Source organism: Lipotes vexillifer, unplaced genomic scaffold, assembly GCF_000442215.2.
Source record: "Lipotes vexillifer unplaced genomic scaffold, Lipotes_vexillifer_v1.1 scaffold491, whole genome shotgun sequence".
NCBI lineage: Eukaryota > Metazoa > Chordata > Mammalia > Artiodactyla > Lipotidae > Lipotes > Lipotes vexillifer.
Window position 1 is genome coordinate 1,653,829 of NW_006770548.1, and position 25,285 is coordinate 1,679,113.

Sequence of the window (25,285 nt, forward strand, 5' to 3'; positions counted from 1 at the left end):
CTCCTGCATCGGCAGGCGGACTCTCAACCACTGCGCCACCAGGGAAGCCCAGAGGCACTTAGTTTTAAGGAGTTGGGAGTGTTAGAGTAGGGTCGGGGGGACCTAAGTTCCCAGGCCAGGTCCCAGTCTCACTGCCTGTTTTTCTGGTGCCCTTAAGCTGCTTAGTTTCTTTAATCTTTAGTCTTCTCATTGGAAAAAAATGGAAATGATAAGAGTACCCACCCTGCGTGGTTGTTAGGAGGTTGATTATGTAAAGGGTGAGTCTGGCACATGGAGTGAGCTGAGAGCCTTATGGTGCTAGGGGTGATGGTGTTAGTGGTCTGACTCCCACGAACGAAAGACATTGAAACCATTATGTATTTCATCAGTCAAGATTATTTTTTATTTTTTATTTTTTGTGGTACACGGACCTCTCACTGTCGTGGCCTCTCCCGTTGCGGAGCACAGATTCCGGATGCGCAGGCTCAGCGGCCATGGCTCACGGGCCCAGCCGCTCCGCGGCATGTGGGATCTTCCCTGACCGGGGCACGAACCCGTGTCCCCTGCATCGGCAGGTGGACTCTCAACCACTGCGCCACCAGGGAAGCCCCCAAGATTTTTTTTAAATATCACTTTTTATTTTCTAACTTTGTGAATGCTTAATACATTAGCACCATAGCACATGCTTACAGTTTAGAAATGAATATTGCATATTTGGGGGTATAGGCTCAGGTAGCATTTTTTAAAAAATATATTTATTTTGGCTGTGCCTGGTCTTAGTTGCGGCATGCGAGCTCTTAATTGCAGCATGCATGTGGGAGGGCTCCCTGACCAGGGATCGAATGCAGGCTGCCTGCATTAGAAGCGTGGAGTCTTACCCACTGGACCACCAGGGAAGTTCCTCAGGTAGTATTTTGAAATTCTTTTTTGAGATATAATTCACATAACATAAAATTCACCCAGTTTTAAGTGTAGCATTCAATGTTTTGTAGAACAGAATTGTACAACAAAAACTACAATCTAAATTTAAAACATTTTCATCACCCCCAAAAGAAACCTTGTATCCATTAACAGTCACTTCTTATTCTTCCCCACCCCCAGGCTTAGGCAGCCACTAATCTGTCTGTCTCTATAGATTTGCCTATTCTGGAAATTTCATGATTAAATAGAATCATGCAGTATGTGGTTTTTTGTGTCTGACTTCTTTCACTTAGCATGTGTTCAAGGCTCATCCATGATGTAGCATGTGTCAGTACTTCATTCCTTTTTATTGCCCAATAATATTCCCTTGTATGGATATACCAAATTTTATTCCCTCATAGGCTCATGAACATTTGGGTTGTTTCCACTTCTCCTGCATCGGCAGGCGGACTCTCAACCACTGCGCCACCAGGGAAGCCCAGAGGCACTTAGTTTTAAGGAGTTGGGAGTGTTAGAGTAGGGTCGGGGGGACCTAAGTTCCCAGGCCAGGTCCCAGTCTCACTGCCTGTTTTTCTGGTGCCCTTAAGCTGCTTAGTTTCTTTAATCTTTAGTCTTCTCATTGGAAAAAAATGGAAATGATAAGAGTACCCACCCTGCGTGGTTGTTAGGAGGTTGATTATGTAAAGGGTGAGTCTGGCACATGGAGTGAGCTGAGAGCCTTATGGTGCTAGGGGTGATGGTGTTAGTGGTCTGACTCCCACGAACGAAAGACATTGAAACCATTATGTATTTCATCAGTCAAGATTATTTTTTATTTTTTATTTTTTGTGGTACACGGACCTCTCACTGTCGTGGCCTCTCCCGTTGCGGAGCACAGATTCCGGATGCGCAGGCTCAGCGGCCATGGCTCACGGGCCCAGCCGCTCCGCGGCATGTGGGATCTTCCCTGACCGGGGCACGAACCCGTGTCCCCTGCATCGGCAGGTGGACTCTCAACCACTGCGCCACCAGGGAAGCCCCCAAGATTTTTTTTAAATATCACTTTTTATTTTCTAACTTTGTGAATGCTTAATACATTAGCACCATAGCACATGCTTACAGTTTAGAAATGAATATTGCATATTTGGGGGTATAGGCTCAGGTAGCATTTTTTAAAAAATATATTTATTTTGGCTGATTTTTTTTAAATATCACTTTTTATTTTCTAACTTTGTGAATGCTTAATACATTAGCACCATAGCACATGCTTACAGTTTAGAAATGAATATTGCATATTTGGGGGTATAGGCTCAGGTAGCATTTTTTAAAAAATATATTTATTTTGGCTGTGCCTGGTCTTAGTTGCGGCATGCGAGCTCTTAATTGCAGCATGCATGTGGGAGGGCTCCCTGACCAGGGATCGAATGCAGGCTGCCTGCATTAGAAGCGTGGAGTCTTACCCACTGGACCACCAGGGAAGTTCCTCAGGTAGTATTTTGAAATTCTTTTTTGAGATATAATTCACATAACATAAAATTCACCCAGTTTTAAGTGTAGCATTCAATGTTTTGTAGAACAGAATTGTACAACAAAAACTACAATCTAAATTTAAAACATTTTCATCACCCCCAAAAGAAACCTTGTATCCATTAACAGTCACTTCTTATTCTTCCCCACCCCCAGGCTTAGGCAGCCACTAATCTGTCTGTCTCTATAGATTTGCCTATTCTGGAAATTTCATGATTAAATAGAATCATGCAGTATGTGGTTTTTTGTGTCTGACTTCTTTCACTTAGCATGTGTTCAAGGCTCATCCATGATGTAGCATGTGTCAGTACTTCATTCCTTTTTATTGCCCAATAATATTCCCTTGTATGGATATACCAAATTTTATTCCCTCATAGGCTCATGAACATTTGGGTTGTTTCCACTTTGACTATTATGAGTAATTCTGTTATGAACATTTGAGTACAAGTTTTTCTGTAGACATATGTTTTAAATTCTTTTGGATGTATTCCTAGGAGTAAAATTGCTGGGTCATTTGGTAACTCTACATTTAACATTTGGAGAACTACTGGACTTTTTTCTAAAGTGACTGTACCATTTTACATTCCAAACAGCAGTGAATGATGGTTCCTTTTTTTTCCACATCCTTGTGAACATTTGTCATTATCTTTCTTTTTGATTTTAGCCATTCTAACGGGTGTGAAGTGGTATACATTGTGGTTTTGATTTGCATTTGCCTAATGACTAATGATTTAAACATATTTCATGTTACTGTTGTCTATATCTTATTTAGAGAAATATCTATTCAAATCCTTTGCCCATTTTTAAATTGGGTTGTCTTTTTATTGTTGAGTTGTAGAAGTTATTTGTATGTTCTGGATAATAGACTCTTGTCAGAGATTTGATTTGCAAGTATTTTCTCCCATTTTGTGATTTGTCTTTTTACTCTCTTAATGATATATTTACAGTAAAAAAAAGTTTTTAATTTTGATATAGTCCTATTTACCTATTTTTTGGTCACTTGTGCTTTTGGTTTTGTATCTAAGAAACTATTGCCCAACCTAAGGTCATGAAGATTTTCTCCTATGTTTTCTTCTGAGTTTCACTTACATTTGGGTCTATGATCCATCAGAGTTAATTTCTATGTATGGTGTGAGGTAGGAGTCCAACTCCATTCTTTTGCATGTAGCTATCCCAGCACCATTTGTTGAAAAAACTGTTTTTTCTCTATTGTATTTTCTTGGCATCCTTATCAAAGATCAATTGACCATACCCATATAAGTTTATTTCTGGACTCTCAATTCTATTCCATTAATCTATATGCTTATCCTTATGCCACTACCACACTGTCTTGATTACTGTTGTATTGTAGTAAGTTTTGAAATTGGGAAGTGTGAGTCCTCCAAATTTGTTTTTTCTCAAAACTCTTTTGACTATTCTAGATCCCTTACATTTCCATATGAATTTTGGAAATTCCATATGAATTTTGGAAATTCCATATGAATTTTGGAAAGGAGAGGCTTGTCAATTTCTGCGAAGGAGCCAGCTAGGATTTTGACACATTGCATTGAATCTGTACATCAATTGGGGAATATTGTCATCTTTACAATATTAAGTTTGATGCATAAACATGGATGTCTTTCTATTTATTTAGATCTTTAATCAATTTCAACATTTTGCAGTTTTCAGTGTATAAGTCACATTTTTTTGTTTGTGTAGCTTATTCCTAAGTATTTTATTCTTTTTGATGGTATTGTAAATGGAATTGTTTTCTTAATTTCACTTTTGTATTGTTCATTGCTAGTGTATGAAAATAAAATTGACTTTTGTATATTGATCCTGAATCCTGCAACCTTGCTAAACTAATTTATTGGTTTGAATAGTTTTTTAGTGGATTCCTTAGGACTTTACTATATTCAAGATCATGTCATATGCAAATAGAGATAGTTTACTTCTTTCCTTTTTTTTTTTGGCCGTGCTGTGCCTCACGCGGGATCTTAATTCCCTGACCAGGGATTGAACCTGTGCCCCTTGCATTGGGAGCATGGAATCTTAACCACTAGACCGCCAGGGAAGTGCCTACTTCTTTCTTTATAATATGACTTCCTTTTATTTATTTTCCTTGCCTAATTGCTCTGGTTAAGACTTCCAGTACTATGTTAAATAAAAGTGGTGAAAGTGGACATCTTTGTCTTGTTCCTGATCTTAGATGGAAAGTTTTAGTCTTTCACCATCGAGTATGATGTTAGCTGTGTTTTTTTCATATATGGCTTTTATCACGTTGAGGAAGATTCCTTCTGTGCTTAGTCTATTCCTAAATCAGCTTTTATCATGAAAAGATACTGAATTTTGTAAAATGCTTTTTCTGTATCAGTTGATGTGATCATGTGTTGTTTTTCCTTCATTCTATTAATGTGGTATATTACATTGATTGATTTTCAGATGTTCAACCATGCTTGTATTCCAGAAATAAATCCCATTTGGTCAAGATGTATAGTCCTTCTAATAGGCTGCTGAATTCGGTTTGCTGGTATTTTCTTGAGGACTTTTGCATCTATATTCATAAAGAGATTGACTTGTAGTTCTTTTTTCTTGTAGTGTATTTGTTGATATGAATTCTTTTTCAGTGTTAGAGTTTACCAGTGAAGCCATCTGGACCCGGACTCTTCTTTGTTGGAAGTTTTAAAATTACCAATTCAGTCTCTTTACTTGTTATAGGTCTATGCAAATTTGTTTCCTCTTGTGTCTGTTTTGGTAGTTTGCATCTTTCTTGGAATTTGTCCATTACATCTAAGTTACCAAGGGCAGGCTTCCCTGGTGGCGTAGTGGTTAAGAATCCGCCTGCCAATGCAGGGCACGTGGGTTCAGGCCCTGGCCCTGGAAGATCCCACATGCCGCGGAGCACCAAAGCCGTGCACCACAACTACTGAGCCTGTGCTCTAGAGCTCACGAGCCACAACTACTGAGCCTACATGCTGCAACTACTGAAGGCCGCGCCTCTAGAGCCTGTGCTCCGCAACAAAAGAAGCCATCGCAATGAGAAGCCCGCGCACTGCAATGAAGAGTAGCCCCCGCTAGCTACAACTAGAGAAAGCCTGTGCGCAGCAATAAGTCACAACACAGCCCCAAATAAATTAACTAATTAAAAGAAATAATTAATTAAAAAAATTTTTAAGTAATAAAATAAATTACCAAGGGCATATGATGTTCATAGTATTCTCTTGTAATTCTGTTTATTTATTTAAGATCAGTAGTGGTGTCCCTCTTTCATTTCTGGTTTTAGTCATTTGATCTTTTTTCTTTTTTTTTTTTTTGCGGTACGCAGGCCTCTCACTGTTGTGGCCTCTCCCGTTGCGGAGCCCAGGCTCCGGACACGCAGGCTCAGCGGCCATGGCTCACGGACCTAGCCGCTCCGCAGCATGTGGGATCTTCCCGGACCGGGGCACGAACCCGTGTCCCCTGCATCGGCAGGCAGACTCTCAACCACTGCGCCACCAGGGAAGCCCTTCTCTTTTTTCTTTATCAAAAGAATGTTTTTCTCGGTTTTGTTGATCTTTTCAAAGAAAGAATTTTATTTCCTTGATTTTCTCTGTTGTTTTTCTGTTTTCTGTTCATTTACTTATGTTCTAATTTGTATTGTTTCTTTCATTGTACTTGTGTTTACTTTGCTCTTTTTCTAGCTATTAAGGTGGAAGTTTAGGTTACCGATTTGAGGTCTTCTTCTTTTGAATATAGGTGTTTACAGCTATAAATTTCTCTCTGACCATTGCTTTTGCTGCATGCTATATATTTTGACATGCTGTGTTTTCATTTTCATTTCTCTCAAAGTATTTTCTAATTTCCCTTGTGATTTCTTCTTTGACCCATTGGCTATTTAGGAGTGTGTTGTTTAATTTACACTTATTTGTGAATTCCCTAAATTTCTTTCTGTTATTGATTTCTCTTTTTTTTTGGCTGCGTTGGGTCTTCGTTGCTGCATGCGAGCTTTCTCTAGTTGCGGCGAGCGGGGGCTACTCTTCGTTGCGGTGCACTGCCTTCTCATTGCGGTGGCTTCTCTTGTTGAGGAGCCAAAAAATTTTTTAAAAAAAAAGGGTATTGAAGTCTCCAATTATTGTTGTTGAATTTTCTGTTTCTCCCTTTAATTCTGTTAGTTTTTGCTTCATGTATTTTGGCAGTATGTTTCTAGATGTATTTCTGTTTATGTATATATGTATATATGTTTATAATTGTATATAATTAGATATTGTATATTAATTGTATGTAATTATAATAATTGTATATAATTTAAATCTTTCTAATGAATTGAGTTTTTAAAATCAATCTTTATCTTCAGTAACAGTTTTCTGTTCTACAGTCTATTTTGTCTAATATCAGTATAGCCACTCCAGCTCTCTTATGGTTGCTGTTTGTGTAATAATATTTTCCCATTAAAAATTTTAAGCTATTTATGTCTTTGACTCTAAAATCTGTCTCTTATAGATAGCATATAGTTGGATTCTAAAAATCAAGTCTAATAATTTCTGTCTTTGATTTGATTGTTTAATTGATTTTTATTTAAATGATGTTATTGGTATAGTTTGATTTACATCTGCCAATTTGCTTTTTGTTTTCTATATGTCTCATTGCTTTTTTATTCCTCTTTTCCTCCTTTACTGCTTTCTTTTCTATTAAGTGGACACTTTTGGTTTAACATTTTAGTTTCTCCGATGGTTTTTAAATTATACAGGTTTAGATTATTTGTCTAGTAGTTGCTGTAAGACTTATACAGTATACATGTTTGTTTGTCAGAATCTGCTTCAGATTTATGCTTACTTAATTCCATTGAAATATGGAAATGTTACTCCTATACAGTTCTATTACTTTTCCCCCTTTTTGTGCTATTAGTGTTATACATACTGTATCTATATATTTTACAAACCTAACAGTAGGTCATTATAATTATTACTTTATATAATATTATGTAATGTTATATGCAATCTTATATAGACCTTTTAAAGACGCTGAGAGAAAAAGGGGAGAAAGTATATATTTGTGGAATTTGTTATATTAACTTTCTTATTTACTACTTATTCTCCTCATTTTTTCCTGTGGATTCTAGTTACTAGGTGATGTCATTTCCCTACTTCAATACAGCTTTGTTCCCACCCACCTCTTTTGTGCTCTTTTTGTCAGACATACTACATTTCTATACATTATAAGCTCAACAACACATACAGTTTTATGCAATTGCCTTTTTATCAGTTAAGAGAAGAAATATGCAATTATACTTTCTTTTATGCTTACTTACGTAATTACTTTCACCAGCACTCTGTTTTTTTGTGTGTTTGAATTTGAATTACTGTGTGGTATCACTTGTTATCTGCCTGAGGAATTTATTTTTTCTTTATCCCTTTAGTTTTACTGAGGTATAATTGACCTTTATTATTTCTTGTAAGGTAATTTGCTATCCACAGTTTTTTTCTGCTTTTGTTTATCTGAGAATGCTTTATTTTGCCTTCACTTAAAAAATATCTATTTTTACAGAGATTTTTAAGCTCACTTTATATTTGTTATTAAAGATTGTTGACTCTGATAAGGTTGAGAACCAAAGGCACAGAGTAATATTATGAAATGATGAAATATCAACATATTTCTTATTCACAGTTTTTAAAAACTGTTAAAAATGTTAAAAAAAATTTTTAAATAGCAAGCCAATGGAGTAGGGTAATTTGAGACATATTTTTAAAATTGAAATTATTGTAGATTCACATGTGGTTTTAAGAAACAATACACAGACATTCCTCTTACATTTTGCCCAGTTTCTCCCAGTGGTGAAACTGTAGTATATCACAACCAAGATACTGACATTGATACAATCCACCAGTCTTATTGAGATTTCCATAGTTTTACTTGTACTCACTTTATGTGTGCTTAAGGTATACAATTTTATCACTTGAACAGATTTGTGTACCCACTACCACAGTCAAGATTCTGATCGGTTCCAACCACAAGGATCTCTCGTGTTGTCCTTTTGTAACTACATCCAGCCTCCCTCCTGCCCCTTCCCTCTATTCCATCCCTAATACCTGGCAACACCAATCTGTCCTCCATTTTAAATGTTTTGTCATTTCAAAAATGTTGCACAAGTAGAATCATACATAACCTTTTGGGGTTGGCTTTTTCCACTTTTTTTCACCTATAATTCCATAGAGATTTGTCCAAGTTGATGTGTCAACCAATAGCTCATTCCTTTTTATTGCTGCATAGTACTTCATGGCATGTATGTACCACAGTGTGTTCAGCCATTCATTGTTGAAGGACATCTGAGCTGACTCCAGTTTTGGTCTATTAAAATAAAGCTTTTATGAACATTCATGCACAGTTTTTTTAAAAAAATTAATTTATTTATTTGTTTATTTTTGGCTGCGTTGGGTCTTCGTTGCTATGCACGGGCTTTCTATAGTTGTGGCGAGAGGGGGCTCCTTTTCGTTGCGGTGCACAGGCTTCTCATTGCAGTGGCTTATCTTGTTGCGGAGCATGAGCTCTAGGCACGTGGGCTTCAATAATTGTGGCTCATGGGCTCCAGAGCGCAGGCCCAGTAGTTGTGGTGCACAGGCTTAGTTGCTCTGCTGCATGTGGGATCCTCCCAGACCAGGGATCGAACCCGTGTCCCGTGTATTGGCAGGTGGATTCTTAACCACTGCGCCACCAGGGAAGCCCCCATGCACAGGTTTTTATGTGAACATAAGTTTTCATTTCTCAGGGATAAATACCAGGAATGCAGTGGCTGGGTCGTTTGACAGTTGCATGCTTAGTTTTTAAAGAAACTGCCAAACTGTTTTCCAGAGTGGCTGTACCATTTACATTTCTACCAGCAGTATGTGAGTGATCCAGTTTCTTTGCATTTTTTCCAGCCTATGGTATTGTCATCATTTTTAGTTTAGTTATTCTGATCATCATTGTGGTTTCAATTTGCATTTCCCTAATGGCTAATGATGTTGAACATCTTTTTATATGCTTATTTGCAGTTTGGTCTGTTTGTGTCTTTTGCCCACTTTCTCATTAATTTTTTTTCTATTGAGTTTTGAGGGTTCTTTATATGTTCTGGATACTAGTCCTTTATTGGATATGTATTTTCAAATACTTTCTCTTACTCTGTAGCTTTTCTTTTCATTCTCTTTACATAGGCTTTTACACAAGCAAAACTTTTAAAATTTGGTGAAGTCCAGTTTATCAATTTTTCTGTAATGGATCATACTTAAAGTATCAAATTTAAGAACTCTTTGCCTAGCTAGATCTTTTTTTTTTTTTTTTTTTGCAGTACGCGGGCCTCTCACTGTTGTGGCCTCTCCCGTTGCAGAGCACAGGCTCCTGATGCGCAGGCTCAGCGGCCATGGCTCACGGGCCCAGCTGCTCCACGGCATGTGGGATCATCCTGGACCAGGGCACGAACCCGTGTCCCCTGCATCGGCAGGCGGACTCTCAACCACTGCGCCACCAGGGAAGCCCCGCCTAGCTAGATCTTGAAAATTTTCCTGACATTTAAGTTTATTGTCCATTGTGAATTAGTTTTATATGAAGTCTGAGGCTTAGGCCAAGGTGCTGTTGTTGTTGTTGTTTTCCTGTCTTTGGATGTCTAACTGCTTCAATACCATTTGTTGAAAAGGCTATCCTTCCTCAATTGGTTGGTTTTGCACCTTTGTAAAAAGTCAGTTGAGCATATTTGTGTGGATCTATTTCTGAATCCTTTATTCTTTCCATTAATTTATGTGTCTATCTTTCTACTAATACCATACTGTCTTAATATAGTTACATAGTAAGCCTTAATATTGGATAGAGTAATTCCTCCCACTTTACTCTCCTTTGACAAGATTATTTTCGTGTTCTAGGTCCCATGCTTTTCCATATAAATTTTAGAGTAAGATTGTCTATGTCCATAAAGACTATTGGAATTTTGATAGGAATTGCATTAAACCTATAGATCAATTTGGGGAGAATTGACATCTTTTCTATGTTGAGTATTCTATTTCATGAGCATAGTATGCTCTTCCGTTTATTTAGGTCTTTGATTTCCTTCCTCAGCATTTTGAAATTTTCAGCTACAGATTCTATAAATGTTTTTAAGTGTATACCTAAGTGTGTTATTTTCTTTGGAGTGATTGTACATGGTATTGTGTTTTTACTTTTGATTTCTTCATGTTTATTGTTAGTATATAGAAATGGAATTGATTTTTATATATTTATTTAGTGTCTTGCAACCTTGCTGAACTTATTTAATAGTTCTATGATTTTTTTTGTAGATTCCTTGGGATTTTTAATGTAGATAATCATGTCATCTGCAAACACATACAGTTTTATTTCTTCCTTTCCAATCTGTATGTTTTTTATTCCTTTTAATTGCCTTATTACAGCAGCTAGAACTTGCAGTACTGTGTTAACTAAGAGTGATGAGGGAGTGGCTGGAAGGGAGGGCTGGACTGAGGGACATCCAGACATCAGGTTGAGTGGGGTGGTGAGACCAGAGGTCAGAGGGCTTGGAATGGCAGGCAGGATTTGGACTTGAGTTTGTTAGGAAAATTCTTCTGGCTACTGTATGTGGCGTTCGTGGAGGAGGTGAGCCTGGAGCCCAGGAATGAGTGGAGGCTATAGTCACCTCCCAGAGCCCCATCTTGGAGCCAGTGACAGAGATTGTTGAACATGGGTTTGAGACAGAATAATGGCCCGCAGGGAGTGAGGAAGGAGTAGGTGAGGAGCCATCTTGAAGTCTAGGTCAAGGCAGGACAAGAAGCCCCAGTTCATTTTCCTCACCCCTGTGATGTAGTCAGTGACCAATGGCAGAAACCAACTCTGTATCAGAAAAGCTCCTCTGGGAGAGCAGAGAAGAGAGTAAGTTCTCCAAGAGGAAGGAAAGTAGGGAGGTTCCTAGGCTCCAGAAAAAGGAAGCCATGGTGGGGGGGTAGCCTGGAAGTATGGCCAGGAAAATTGGAGGGACCGAGGAAGTGGTCTGCAGTGCAGGTGGCAACCATCTGAGCTGCCTGAACATCACACATGAGACCTTCTCCCTGAAGGTTCTTCAGAAGTTAAGGAGGTCCTTACTTGTACTCCTGGTCATGGCAGTGTCCAATGGGCTCAGCTCTGCTTTCCTTTCTGAGGCCTCATGAGATATGTGAGTGACCAGAAGCCTAGAAAGGTCTTAGTAAGAGCATGGTTTCTTGGAGGTTGGTCTTCTGAGTGTAACACCTGTTCCAGTGCTATCTTGGGGCTCTGTGTCTTGGCCAAAAAATTTGCAGGTGAAGTAAGTCCAGAGCTGCAAACAGAGGCCAAGGCTCTGATGGTAGTCCCTGGGGCAGAGTCTCCTGGATGTCATTTTCCTCACTGAAGTCGCTCCATGATGTCTCAGAGTGAAGGCTGAGTCTCAGTCTAGCCTGGTTTATATGCAGTCTCAGAAAGATACCAGACAGTTTTCCAATTTTTTGTATATATCAATCACTGGCATTGTTTGTTTCTGAAAAATTTATACTTTTATTTCTCAATAGGAGGTAATTATTAGATTTCTGGAAAATGTGGGATTTGTTTAAATGAGTCACAGCATTTGGCTGAAATAGAGAGGACTCCATCTGTTGCTTTTGCGTGGTCTCCAGTTCTGTTCTCTGTGACTAAGCTATAAGGGAAGCAGGAGAACTTGGTGTTCTGTGAGCTAACCATGACTGACTGTCAGACACAAGCCTCACCAAGTAAAGATATGGGAAAGAGGACTCTGTTTCCTGAGAGCTTCTCAACTTGAGATCTCTGCAATTAGTCACTGTGTTTGGGTGAGACGGGGTTGGGGGCAGGAGCCAAGGGCTCTTTGTCCACTGACCTCTAGCTCTTTCATTAGTGACAGGTCTTTCTCATGTGCAGAGTGAAAGAAGAGGTATGCTGTGAGTCAGGGGCACAGCACATGAGATTCTCACACCCCTGCAGCTCCTGTGAGGGGTAGCTGCTCTGTGGGTGGGGCGAGTTGCTCCCAGAGCTTTGTGCTCAATCAGCAGATTGACCTGCCCTGCTTAGCTGCTCATATACCTGCCTCTCACTGGGCAGCTGGGGCCTGGCCTTCTGCACCCACTGGAGGGGCTGGGCCCATAGAGTGGTGCCCCACCTCTGCTGGCTCCTCCAGAACCAGAAGCCTGGGAACTCTTGAGCGGCACAGGTGCTACTCCACTGCTCTCTTCTTCTGCTCTAGTCCTGGAGACCTTGTTCTGAGCTGTCACAGGAAGTGTCCTTTCCTCTGTGACTCAGCCTCATCTCTGCCTGTAGGTGATGTGCTGCCTGGCTTGTGTGTAACCTCAGTGGATTCCTCCTCCTGTGGGGCCAGTTGTAGTGGCTGTGTGGTCCTGTAAGCAGATGCCACCAGCTTTGCCTGATTCCTTCTTCCCAACTGCACAGGGTGTATCACAGGAGTTGCCTGTCTGTTTGTTTATTTATTTATTTGTTTATTTATTTATTGGCTGGATCGGGTCTTAGTTGCAGCACGTGGGATGTTTTGCTGCGGCATGCGGGCTCTTCGTCATGGTGCACAGGCTCTTCATTACGGTGCGCAGGCTTCTCTTTAGTTGTGGCGCACGGGCTCAGTAGTTGTGGTGCACGGGCTCTCTAGTTGTGGTACCTGGACTCCAGAGCATGTGGGCTCTGTAGTTGTGGCACGCGGGCTTAATTGCCCCGCGGCATGTAGGATCTTAGTTCCCTGACCAGGGATCGGACCAGCGTCCCCTGCATTGCACAACGGATTCCTCACCACTGGACCACCAGGGAAGTCCCAGGAGTTACCTGTCTAGATTGGCACCCTAGGCAACACAGGCCTGCCAGGATGCATCGTGATTACCGAATTAGCAAGTGACCAGAGCCTTTTCCAGGAGTGAGCCTTGTGTGAGGAGTGCTGAGTGGACCCCGCTCCACTGCTGGAGACAGCCCAGAAGCCATTCGCTACAGTGATACCAGTAGCTCTGAAGGCCCAGGGAGATAGATTTCTGTTGGCCATTCCTTTAGCAGAGTTTTGGTGAGCCATACTGTCACTCTGTGCTGAAACTCAAGATCCAACTCAGCCCAAAAAAGTGCTCAGCTGACCTTGCCAGCTCCCAGCGAGTGCAGAGGCCCCCACCCCAACAACCCCTTCATTTTGTGTTAGGTGTTTCCCTTTCCTGGTACATCCATGAAGCAGCTTCTCCTTCCCAGCAACAAGCACCAGTTTGCTTTGACCCTGTGAGGGGTCTGTGCAACACCCTGTGGCTGGTGTTCGGACCACTAGCCTCTGACTGGGCCTACACCGGCCTCCCTGGTTTGCTCTAGCTTCCTTAACTGTAGCACAATAAGATATCCTAGGCTTAACAATTCTGCCCCTGACAATGATCCTGAGGATCATCCTACAGCAGTCCTCAGAGACCTTCCTCATCCCTTTTCACAGCTGTGGAGAATTCCATCATGTTGTTGGACCACAGTGTTATTCAGCCAACTCCTACTGAGGACTTTGGGGTTGTTTCCTGAGCTTTGCTGTCACAAGTCGTCCCAAGATGAATTTCCAAGTGCATGTGTCTATTTTATTTATGTGTGTAACCATCATCTCCATCTAGTTCTAAGACAATTCTCTTCACCCCAAAAGAAAACCCCATACCCATGAAGCAGTTGCTCCCCATTTCTTCCTCCCCCAGCCTCTAGCAACTAGTAGTCTGCTTTCCCTCTCTATTGATATACTTATTCTAGATATTTCATGCAAATGATATCATAAAATATGTAGCCTTTTGTGTCTGGCTTCTCTTTTTTCTTTTATAAATTTATTTATTTATTTTTGGCTGTGTTGGATCTTTGCTGCTGCGTGCGGGCTTTCTCTAGTTGTGGTGAGCGGGGGCTACTCTTCCTTGCGGTGCGCAGGCTTCTCATTGCGGTGGCTTCCCTTATTGCGGAACACAGGCTCTAGGCACGTGGGCTTCAGTAGCTGTGGCATGCGGGCTCATTAGTTGTGGCTCACAGGCTCTAGAGCACAGGCTCAGTAGTTGTGGCACACAGGCTTAGTTGCTCTGCGGCACGTGGGATCTTCCTGGACCAGGGCTCGAACCTGTGTCCCCTGCATTGGCAGGCGGATTCTTACCCACCGAGCCACCAGGGAAGTCCCTCCATTCCTTTTTAAGTCTGAATAACATTCCATTGTATGTATATACCACATTTTGTGTATCCATTTACCCATCCGTGGGCTTTTGGGTTGTTTCCACCTTTTGGCTGTTATGAATAATGCAGGGATCCTTGAGTCTTAGCAGCCTGGTGGACAGGTAGAGCAAAGACATGTAGACAGGCACTGGGATGAGGTGCGGAGGCTCGGGAAGGAATCCAGAAGCAGGGTCTGCTCCCATGCCCCAGGGTGTTTGCGTGGCTTTGTTCAGGTGTCCCCTCTTCTGAGGGTCATCCCCCTCCTTCCTCATTTGTATTGTTCTGAACGAGTCAGGCTTATCCATTTGTCTTCTTGGTCTTTGCCTGTCTCTGCACCGTAAGGCAAGTTCCATGAGACGAGTAGCCTTGTTTGCCTTGCTCACTGCTAGGTAACCAACATCTGCAGTGCAGCCCAGTGCCAGGCACCCTGGAGCTCTTGATAAAAAGGATCTAATGTTCGGTGAAGCCTCACACTTGTGCTGCCATTGTAGCCTTAACCCCTTTCGTCTCCCCAGCTTGCATTTGGATCTTCACTCACCATGTGCTCTGTCCAAGTCATCCCAAACTATCCTGGGTCCCCAGCACCTTCTCAGACATTGCCCCCACCTTCTGCCAGGTGAGAGCCTGGCTATGCCTGAGTTTGCAGCAGTCCCCTCAGCCCCTCGGCAGGGCTCTGCAGACCCACACTCACTCGCATGTCCCTCCTGGCCAGGGGGCCTTTGGGGCTGCATGAGCCTGGCCCTCAGACCCTGGTCCTTCCTCTCTTGTCAGCCACAGGCCATATGGTTCTACCACTTTCTCTCCCTCGGCCTTGCTGCCTGGACCTCTCATTACTTCCCACTTCCCTGAAGATTTTGGCATCAGAATCCCAGGCTTCCTGCCCACTCCCCTTGCTGTAAGCCAGGGAAGGAAGGAAGGGAGGAAGGAAAGAGCTAATGTTTTTCTCAGTGCCTACTGTGCACCTGGCATTGCTTTTCCTCAGACTGGGGTGACCCTCGCCGCTCTGTTGGCTTAGGCTGGCCTGGGCACTCTTGACGGGGACGCAGGGCTGGGCTAGTCCCTCAGGGAATTTGCCCTTCCCCTTGGGAGCAGACCTCCTGGACAGGGTCTTACTCATTACTCAGGGCTGTAACTCCATGCTCCATGAAAAGTGTGGTCATACATGTGCTGATGTGCTCACACATGTGTGCGTGCAATGCAATGCACACACAGGTGCCCCACACTCACACATGTGCATGCACAGTCACACAGCGTCTCATCAGGCTTTTTTCTTGGGTCTTAATCACCACCCTCAGACTCACATTTTCCTTTTGAGTACATCTGTCTTAATGGATTTTAAGCACAGATAGCTGAGTTTAACACTCTGGACATGTGAACACGTTTCAGGTAGGAACATGGGCATCCCTGAGCCTCTGCTGGTCAGATGCTGAGCCCTGGGAAGGGGAAGAGAGTAGGGAAGGGAGCTCCTGGTGGTCAGCCCGAGGAAGGACCTCTCCCGGTCAAGGATCCCACCTGAAAGGGACTTTTGCTCCTTGGATGGAAGGTTCTGGCCTTATGCCAGGCCCAGGGGGCCTTGCAAGAGAGTTAGCTACCCCATGGCAGTCTGGGCACTGGGGTATTTGAGGGTCAGCTCCTCAAGCAGGAGGAAAGAGTAGGCACATGGGGTGAAGAGGGGTGGGGTGAGGGTGCACTTCCTGCAGGAGGCCTCCCTAGCCTCTCATGTTATTGGGAAATCTCTACCAGTGGCAGGCAAAGCTCCCTGAGGGACTCATAGGTGAAACTCCAACAGGAGGGATCTAGAAAGGAACCCACAGCACATTCATGTCCCTCACAGTCTAAGGGAGAGGGAGGCTCAGGAACCAAAGTGCCACAGGTAGATATTAGATTTCTCGTTCTGAGTTAGATCCCTCAGAAGTGAAGGGCAAGAGAACCACAGAGGAAAGACTGCAGAGTTGGCAAAAAAGGAAGAAGAGCCTCCATCCATGTACATTTTAGGCTGACAGGGAAGGTGGAACAGTGGGCACAGTGCTGTTGAAGGCTGGAAGGGTGGTGGGTGGCTTTCCTTTTACAGTTTCCTTTAATGAAGAGGGCATGTTTTTCCTGCTGGAATCTTGAGTCTCATTTACCATCTTGAGATGTCATTTTTTGTCATTCTGATTTTTTTCACAAGCCCTGTAAAGAATTGCATTCACTAGATCAACACTTCCTTAGCACAGACCCCATTTGGGCCTGGGTGTTTAGTCCTGTGCTGCATGCAGGTAGGGCAGGGAGAGAGGCCAAAGAGCTGCCCTCAGGCACCTCAGGGAGCTGCCCTGTGTGAGGCTGTGGGAGTGCTGCAGCAGGTTTCTGGGGACTGGGGACTCCGGGGAAGGTCCCATAGAGGGCAGGATGCTTGAGCTGGGTTTTGAAGTTGACTTGGAGTTTAAGGAAAGGGCCTTCTAGAAAGAGAGCAGAGCATAAGCTGGGAGGAGTGAGGGTCAGCTGAGGAGCCTCAGGACTCCCTGCCTGAAGGCAGTGAAAAAAGAGGAGACTGCAGGTGGGAGGACCCCATTGTAGAGTGCTTTGAAGGCAGAGGCCGAGTGTATCCAGGGTGGGGTGGCAACATGGGTGGGGCTGGTGGCATTTCTCTTGCACCTGTTTCGGAGGTGGGAAGAGTGAGCACTTGGCGCAGTGTGGCTTGTGCGATTGTGGCAGCTGCCTCATGGGCTTTCTTTTTTTCTTTTTTTTTGGCCGCACTGCAGGTGGCATCCTAGTTCCTAGGATTGAACACGTGCACCCTGCAGTGGAAACATGGAGTCTTAACACTGGGGACCACCAGGGAAGTCCTCAAATGGGCTTTCTGAGTGAAACTCCTGAACAGGGCCTACCCTGGTATCTCTGTCCTGGACTTCAGAGTCCTTTCTGCCCCCAGACTGTCTCTCATCAGCCTCAGAAGTCTTGTGGCCCCAGGATTGTTGCAACACATTTACTATCTTCCAAGCCTGGTTGTGTCCGTCACCACCACACAGGACCGCCGATTCCCTTCCCATCATTCACCCCAGGCCATCGGCCATTCAGTCCACAACTACTGAGTCCCCCTGTATGCCAGGCCCTGTGCCAGGCTCTGAGGACCAAGTGGTGACCCAGTGTGGAGGAAAGGCAGACTGCCCCCACTGCTCTCTGGAAGCCTGTCCCCTTCTGCGCATCTTCCTCCAGAGTTTTCTCTACCTGTGCCAGCCCACATCCATTTCTCCTTCTGGGAGTCCCCGAATCCCCCACCCCTCCCCACCACACAAACATGTCTGCACATTTAAGTTCTAATTATTTTGTGTATGGTAAAGTTTTGTGTGTGAGAACACTTGCTTTGAGTTCTCTTGATTGTAATAAATTTGAAATTGCAAGGCAGAGGTATTGTTCAGAGGCTTTCCTCCTCATTTCATTACCTGTTATTTCCGGTGCTGCAGGCCCTTTGTCCAAAGGCAGCATTCTTTAGCGGTTGGAATAGCCCTGGCAAGAACCAGCACTGTGCCCTGGGCTGTGGGAACAAGTGACAGAAGGGCAAGCGCCGACAGGGTGACTTTGGAAGTTGAGTAGGGATGGAACCCCTTCTATTTTCTCACTCAGAGCTGAAACCAAGGACCATGGATGATCCTCAGTCACAATTTTCTTTTACCATTTTTGGGTCACAGATAAGTTTTTCCTTATTGTATAGAAACATAAAAAGCAAGCAAGCTCTTACTAGTTAAAAAAAAAAAGTTTAAAAAATTTTAAATTAAAAAAAAAGAGCAGGGCTGATTTCTGGACAGAAAGGTTTTTAACATGGAGTGGGCAGACGTTACTTTGGTGTTTCTTTCTCCCCCCAAATACACAATAGACATAGTTTTTGGATCCCCCTGGCTTTCCATGAGAAGGGAGTTAAGGGGTCCTCAGGCTAGGTGGGGTTTCCCTGCAAGTCTGGAAGGGCAAGCTCTGGGAAGCCTCATACACTTGAGGTGTTTTCAGGTCCAGCCCAGTACCCTGCGCACGGCAGGTGTTCAGCCAGTTCACGTATTAATGATGCAGGCACTGGCTTATCTTACTAACTGCATTGTTGGCCCCCATCTTCCTTTCAGTGCTTGGATCGGGGCGGGCATGGAGCAGGTCCTCAGCCATCTTTGTGGCTGAGGGTGTGTCCCGGCAGTCCCTGAGGACAGGCTGACGGCTGAATCCACTGCGCTGGGTCTGAAGACAGGGCAGAAGCTTGTCAAGCTTTCTGAGCCAGAGTCCTGGCTTCTGCCGTGTTGGGGTTGGAGTGGAGAGAGTGGGGCCTGCTGCCTCCATTGTCACAAAGACTTGCAGTTTTCTCTTATCTCCTGGTTTCAGCAGAATTTGGAAGAGAGCTGACAAGCATAGTGCTTTCCCCTTGGTAAAAGGCTGTAGTAGTAGAATTTGCTGGAGTGAGAAGCAGGGGAAAAGCTGGCTCAGCTTTATGTAATGACTCCTGACTCCTGATTAGAGCTTCCTAGCTTTATGAGTCCTCTCCCTGAGCCAGAAAACTGGGACACTTCGCAGCTCAAAGTTGTCCCTATGTGGGGTCCCCATGCAGATGTCTGCAAGCCTGGGACTGGGTGGGGGTAGGAACCTCGGTGGCTTGGACTGAATTCCTGGGCCACACCTGGGAACCACGGCACTCCTGGAAGACAGGGTTGGTAAATGAGAATCAAGGGCCCTCCTGGGACCAAAGATCTTGAGAAGGCTGTAGAGAGGGGGCTAAGAATTTGCCTGTCCACCATGTGTGCCCTCAGAAAGCTGAGCCTGGGAGGGGAGTTCATGGGGGTATGTGGCGGGCCTGGAGGTGCCATTGACGGGTACCCTGGTCACCACAGGCTGGAAAAGGCCAGGGGGTGCCTTAAAATTCAAATGCTGTAGGTCTTAGTACAGGGATGTGTTGGGATTTGCCCAGATGAATGTCAGCATCCTGGGTTCAGTCCTTATGGTGCCCAAAGGGAAGAAGAGTCCCTAAGGTTGGGGCCTTGTTTCCTCTGGTGTCCCAGGTCAGGCCACCTGGAAAGCCTAGGAGGTGACGGGGAGAGCCTTTGAGGAGCTGCTGACCTGGGTCTCATCTCTGGGCGGTGACTCTGGTCTTGCCACCTGCCTGCCTCCTCTTCCTTCCTTTGGCCCTCTTGGCTCCCAGCGTGGGCCCTCACCTCTCCTGGCTCCCTCAAGAATCTCCTACTGATGAGCTTTACCCAAGTCTGATGAATAAGTGGGAAAAAGGCATTAGGGCACTAAAAGCAGTAATGCTCCCCTCCTACTAAGTTCTAGCTAAAGAAGCCAGCTCCTCTATGCACAAGGGGAAAGGATCTTTGGATCCTTTCCCCTTGGAATTTGTGGTAATTGGCTGAACCAGACCTTTGTAAAAGATGATTGATATAAATATGACTGTTTAATTCACCTAAAATAAGAAGTTGCTTTCAAGCCCTACCAGAGTCATTTCCTATAAACCTTGCCTATTTACAAATTATCTTTCGTCAGTTATTTATAACAACCTGTGTGAACTTCTGCTTCCTTTGACTGGCAAACAGGGATTGCACCCACATTAGATTCTGGGAATCCCTGCCCTTATAGGGTGCTCAGTCTGACCTAATGGACACTGTAAACAGATAGTGCCTTGCAGGGGCAGCACTGGGACCAGGCCGGAGGGGGTCCCATAGGGAGGGAGACCCCAGGAGGCTCCACACCAGAAGTCAGGTTGGAATGGTGCTGTGGAATTGTTCAGCCAGCCCTCTGGAGAGCCTGTGGGCGTGGATGCAGGAAAGCCCCTGGCCTGTTGGGGAGCTCCCAGGCCTCAGGCAGGGCTTGTGTTAGGGGACGTGTGGGTGATGCTTGAGAGACAGGCTGGTGTGGTAGGCCCAGACCAGCCATTGAGGAGTTTGGACTCCATGTGCTTCAGAAGGTCCAGTGCCTTCTGAGAGCAAACAAAAATGTTTATGAATGTGTACTTTTCTTCTTCTTAAGGATAAGATCTAAAGTTTTAAATCAGATTTATAAAGGGACCATGCTTTAGAAAACTTAGAACTTGCACAGGTGAAAAGCCAGAAAATGGCATTTGTTTTGTGTTGTAAAATGTCTTTCTGGTTAAGTATGATAAATTAAAAGCATCTCTTTGCTCAGTCTCCTTATTGAACTAACCAAAAACTGCAAGAAGAATAAGAAACAGAAAACGGGCTTCCCTGGTGGCGCAGTGGTTGAGAGTCCTCCTGCCGATGCAGGGGACACGGGTTCGTGCCCCGGTCCGGGAAGATCCCACATGCCGCGGAGCAGCTAGGCCTGTGAACCATGGCCACTGAGCTTGCGCGTCTGGAGCCTGTGCTCCACAACGGGAGAGGCCACAACAGTGAGAGGCCCACGTACCGCAAAAAAAAAAAAAAAGAAACAGAAAACTCTCTTCAACAAAATTAAGGAACACCTATATGTAGGAATGCGGTGAACAAAGAATGGTTTCCAAGCACAGGGAAAATTAGTTCTGATGAGGGAGGGCTATAGAAAGGGAAATTTGCCTCTGTGGAGCTAAGGCAGGGAGGTCAGAGTCCAGAGGGCCAAACCCAAGAACCACCTTCTTGGACTGGTTAATAACAAAGCCACCATATGTGGGGACGTTTAGGAGTGTCCCTGAACCCTGTGTGATGCCAAGAAGTTACTAGGGAGGTGGAGTTGCTCAAGGAGTTGAGCAGCTTCAGGGGGCGGGGGGGGGAGTGGGGGGGAACCATGGCCTGCCAGCAGCCTGAACAATGGAAAGACAAAGGAAAGTTAAAGTAGGTGTAATTGGTATCTCTGGAGAGGAGAACAAAACAAATGGAACAAAGAAATATTCAAAGGTATAATTAATAGAAAACGGTTCCCCCCTGCAGTAAAGGAACACATAAATCTTTAGTTTGAAAGAACATACTGAATTTCAGGAAAAATAGATATGGAATATTAAGTTACTAAACTTCAAAGAGAAAAGAAAAAAGAGTTCTAGAGCACCTAGAGGAAAATGTTAGTATACCTATAAGGGGAACTAATTGGGCTGGCCCAGAGCTCTCCACAGTAATAGTTGGAAAACACAGGGGCTGTACCTGCAAAGACCTCAGGGAAAGGAACTGTCAACTGAGAATTTTACATCCAGCCAAGCTGTTGTTCAGATTTAATGATCACAAAGGTATGTTCAGACTTTCAAGAACTAGGGAACATGGTTCCTATGAGCTCTTTTAACATGAATGAATGAATAAAAATTTCTAGAGATACACTCCATAAGACATGAATGGGCAAGCTATGACTAGAGGACTAGTAACCCCTCAACAGAGTCCTAAGGGGGATGGCATCTACCACTTGCTTGCCCTCAGGTGAGCCATGGTTCACACAAGCACCACAGTGCAAGAGATATTCAGGCTTCAGAGTTACACTGAGCTTATGACATTTGATGGTTCAGCTGACTGATGCCCACACACAGCTCTTGTGACTCTGGGAAGACCACAGATTGGAGGTGAAAATGGGACCAAGGGAAAGGTCAGAAGTAAACACTACATGCATCCTCTGGTCTCTTTCGGGGGATGAATTTGACTCGAGGTGGGTCTGGCCCAGTTCTGAATGAGACACTCCTGGAAGCTGGGTATCACTTGAGGCAGGTCTGAGGGCCTGGTTTGGTTCTGCATCATGGATGACAAGTTCATGGCCTTTGTGCTTATGTGCCCTACTCCTGGGTTCATGACAGACCTTTCTAATTGGTGGCAACAATCTTTCCCACTGATCTTTCTCAAACCCAGCCCTCCAGGAAGTCTCTACCAAATAATGGGGTTAGAGGAAAGTTACCTTTATTTCCCATCCTTGTTCTGGATTCTGGAGACTGACTGGACCTAAAGGGAACCAAGGCCAAATCAGATTGTCCTGAGAAATGCTCTCAACCTAGTGGACCCAGATAGGCCTCAAGGCTGGGGAATGAGGTAGCCAGGACTTGCTTTCCTTACAGTTACGGCCTGGCTCCCATCTTGCTCTCAGCCTCCTGCTGGTGTCTCCCCTTACGCTTCCAGCTTCCCTGGGGCTGTGTCTGATGGCAGCAACTCTTATCCCTACCAGGGACCCATGATCAAAAAGGCAGGAGGCCACTGGCCTGAAAGCTGGGCAGGTCAAGAAATGTTTTCTTGTGTGAAAACTGGCATTTTTTTTAAACTCAAACTTTCTGAATTCTCCCATCCATTCCTGAGAGAGTTGCTCCAGGACCCAGGACCTAGATCCTGGTGCCCACCGTTCTGCAGCCCCTGCTTCTCTGCCTGGATACATGGGGACCGCTGGGCTGACCTAGAGGTCCTTCCTGGCCTGGACCTTAAAGGAGAAATCCTCCCATAGCATCTTCCTGGCCATAATTGCCTGTTATAGAAAGGTCAGCCAAGAATTTATCAAAACCTTGTTTAAAGCTGTGGGAACTCTTCCGGCTGCTCTTAGAAAAACAGTTTCTTTAAATTCACTCCCCTCCTGGTGAGCAAAGGCAGCCATTTATTTGTGTGAAATATTTCTCTTTCAAATATTCAACTGGAGGTGGCGGGGGGCATGCTCTAGAATGCTGCCATGTGGACCCCGGCCTAGTTTTCCCTTGGGAGCTCACACGGTCTCTTCCTGCTTTTCCTGCCAGTCTGCCCAGCCTGAGCAGGCCCTCGCTGACTGCAGCCGCCAGAGGGCCTCCAGGCTCCTTCCCACGTGGACTAGGGCAGCCACGGCTCTCCCTGGTGGCCCTGCCCTTATGGACAAACCTGGTGTCTGAGCATCTTTGGTCACTGGAGCTTGTCGGCCTCATGCCTCTCTTGGGAGTTTCTGACAGAGGGGAGTCCAGCTTTTGACTGGATTATTCCTCCCGGCAGTGGTCATGGTATGGGACAGAAGGCCACAGGGATACTGAGGAGACCTGGTGGGGGGGCCGACGGGATTGGCCTTGTGGCGGGGGCTCCTTCCTGCCCTGCTAGATAGCTTTAAGACTTGTTTCTGATTAGTCAGTAGCCTTAAATGCTGAAAGGGAGGAAACCTGGTAGAAATACAGCAATTTTTACACCCTCTACCTTTCTTGGCCATCTTTTTAAAATATCTGTCCTGGATAAGGCATTTTTAGTCTTCCGCTGCTTGTCTTCCAGCCACTCCTTCATAGCTCTGCCCTCTCCCTCCTTCACCTGCCTGTCCTCCTGTGTCTTTTCCACTTTATGGCAGTGTCCCTCTCCCCTCCTGGTCACCTGTCCTCATCCCAGCCCTCCTCAAGGAGCAGGACTCCTGGAGGCTGCTGAGAGGAGCACTGGCCTCCAGGGCTCTCACTACTGATGAGCCATATCCATGAAGCCAGGTCTTCCCTGGGGCTGGGCTGGGTCCCGATTGTGGACACCTCCCTCCCTCCCTCCCTTCTGCGCCCAGTGGAGACCTTTGTTAAGGAGGGCCTCCTGGGGAGGGCATTCCTCTGCCCTCCCCAGGAGGCCCTAGGCTACTCCAACCCTGGCCCCCTTGGGACTTGTGTCCAGTAGAGTGTCACAGACAAATCTGGATCTCTGGCCATGGATGGGCCCTTGTGGTCAGAAGGATAGAGAACTGGCCTGTCCTGAGGATAGGGGACTGAGTGGGAGAGGGCCCATGGCCCTTGTGGGTGTGGCCTTTTCCTTCAGAGCTTCTGAGCCTTCTCAGCCCTCAGGGACGTAGACTCAGGAGCATGTTGTTGAATGCTCCTCCTTATGGGAACTTCTCTGACCCTGGGAGTTGTGTTCTTGTTGTTCTCCTTTCTCTGACCTCTCTGTTTCTGATACCCCCTCTGCTCCCATTAATGTTGATGCTCCCCACAAATCTTTTCTGGACCACTGCTCTCCATGTGATCTTTATCCCCTGAGGCTCGCCTGTGAACTGAACCCTTAACTCTCTCAGATAAAAATATATAGACTTGTCTGAATTGACCCCAAGCTCCGACCCATTTCCTGATGTTCCTTGGATGCCCCCCGAAGACTACCAACTGAGCCAAACCAAACTCAACCTAGTGATTTTGCCATTTCACTCCCCAGCCTCCACCCACCAATTGGCTTCTCTCCCTGGATCCTCCGTCTCAATCAAAAGAACCACTCCTCCCTAGACCCCAGGTCAGAATACCCCTGCTGAGCCTTCCCTCCCTCTTGGTCCCTGGACTATCTTTTGGGCTGTTGCCTTATTCTCACTGTCTTCCTACCTCCACCATCTCCCTGACGCAGAGCTGGAGCACTCCCTTGTTTGAAAAGCTTGGAGGCCCTGCTCCCCCGGCCCTTCCTATTTTAGCTCTGAGCTTCCCAGGTAGTTCTGGTAGTTGGGTGCACACTGTTGCCAGGAGCTGTTCTAGGTGCTGAGAATAGCACTGACTTACACCTTGTCAGGCCTCTGGGCCCTTGCAAGTGCTTTCCCCTCTGCTTCGATTGCCCTTTACCTTGGGGAGAACAGGCCATCCATTAAGACCTGGTTTAGATGTCTCCTAGTCCTCAAAGCCTTGTCAGACTTCTGCCTTCCCTGGACTGTGTGGAGGTGTCTTACAGTGATTTGTTTGCACATCTGTCTCCTCTCTGGACTGGAGGCTCCCAGAAGACTGGATCCCTGTCTGATTCACTTTTTTTTTTTTTTTTTTTTTTTTTTTTTTTTTTTTTTCAGTACCCCGGCCTCTCCCTGCCACGGCCTCTTTCGTTGCAGAGCATAGCCTCTGGACACGCAGGCCCAGCGGCCATGGCTCATGGGTCCCCCCAACCTTAGGCATGCGGGATAT

The 25,285-nt window shown here is 45.1% G+C and overlaps 1 protein-coding gene across 1 annotated transcript in view; it reads left to right on the forward strand.

Moving 5' to 3' along the window:
- The window catches only part of BSN (bassoon presynaptic cytomatrix protein), a 90,280-nt gene that overhangs the window by 21,586 nt on the left and 43,409 nt on the right, over positions 1-25,285 (forward strand). Inside the window, exon 2 of the mRNA XM_007446210.1 lies at positions 4,449-4,460. Within this exon, the coding sequence (XP_007446272.1) occupies positions 4,449-4,460 (12 nt within the window). The remainder of the gene's footprint in view (positions 1-4,448; positions 4,461-25,285) is intronic.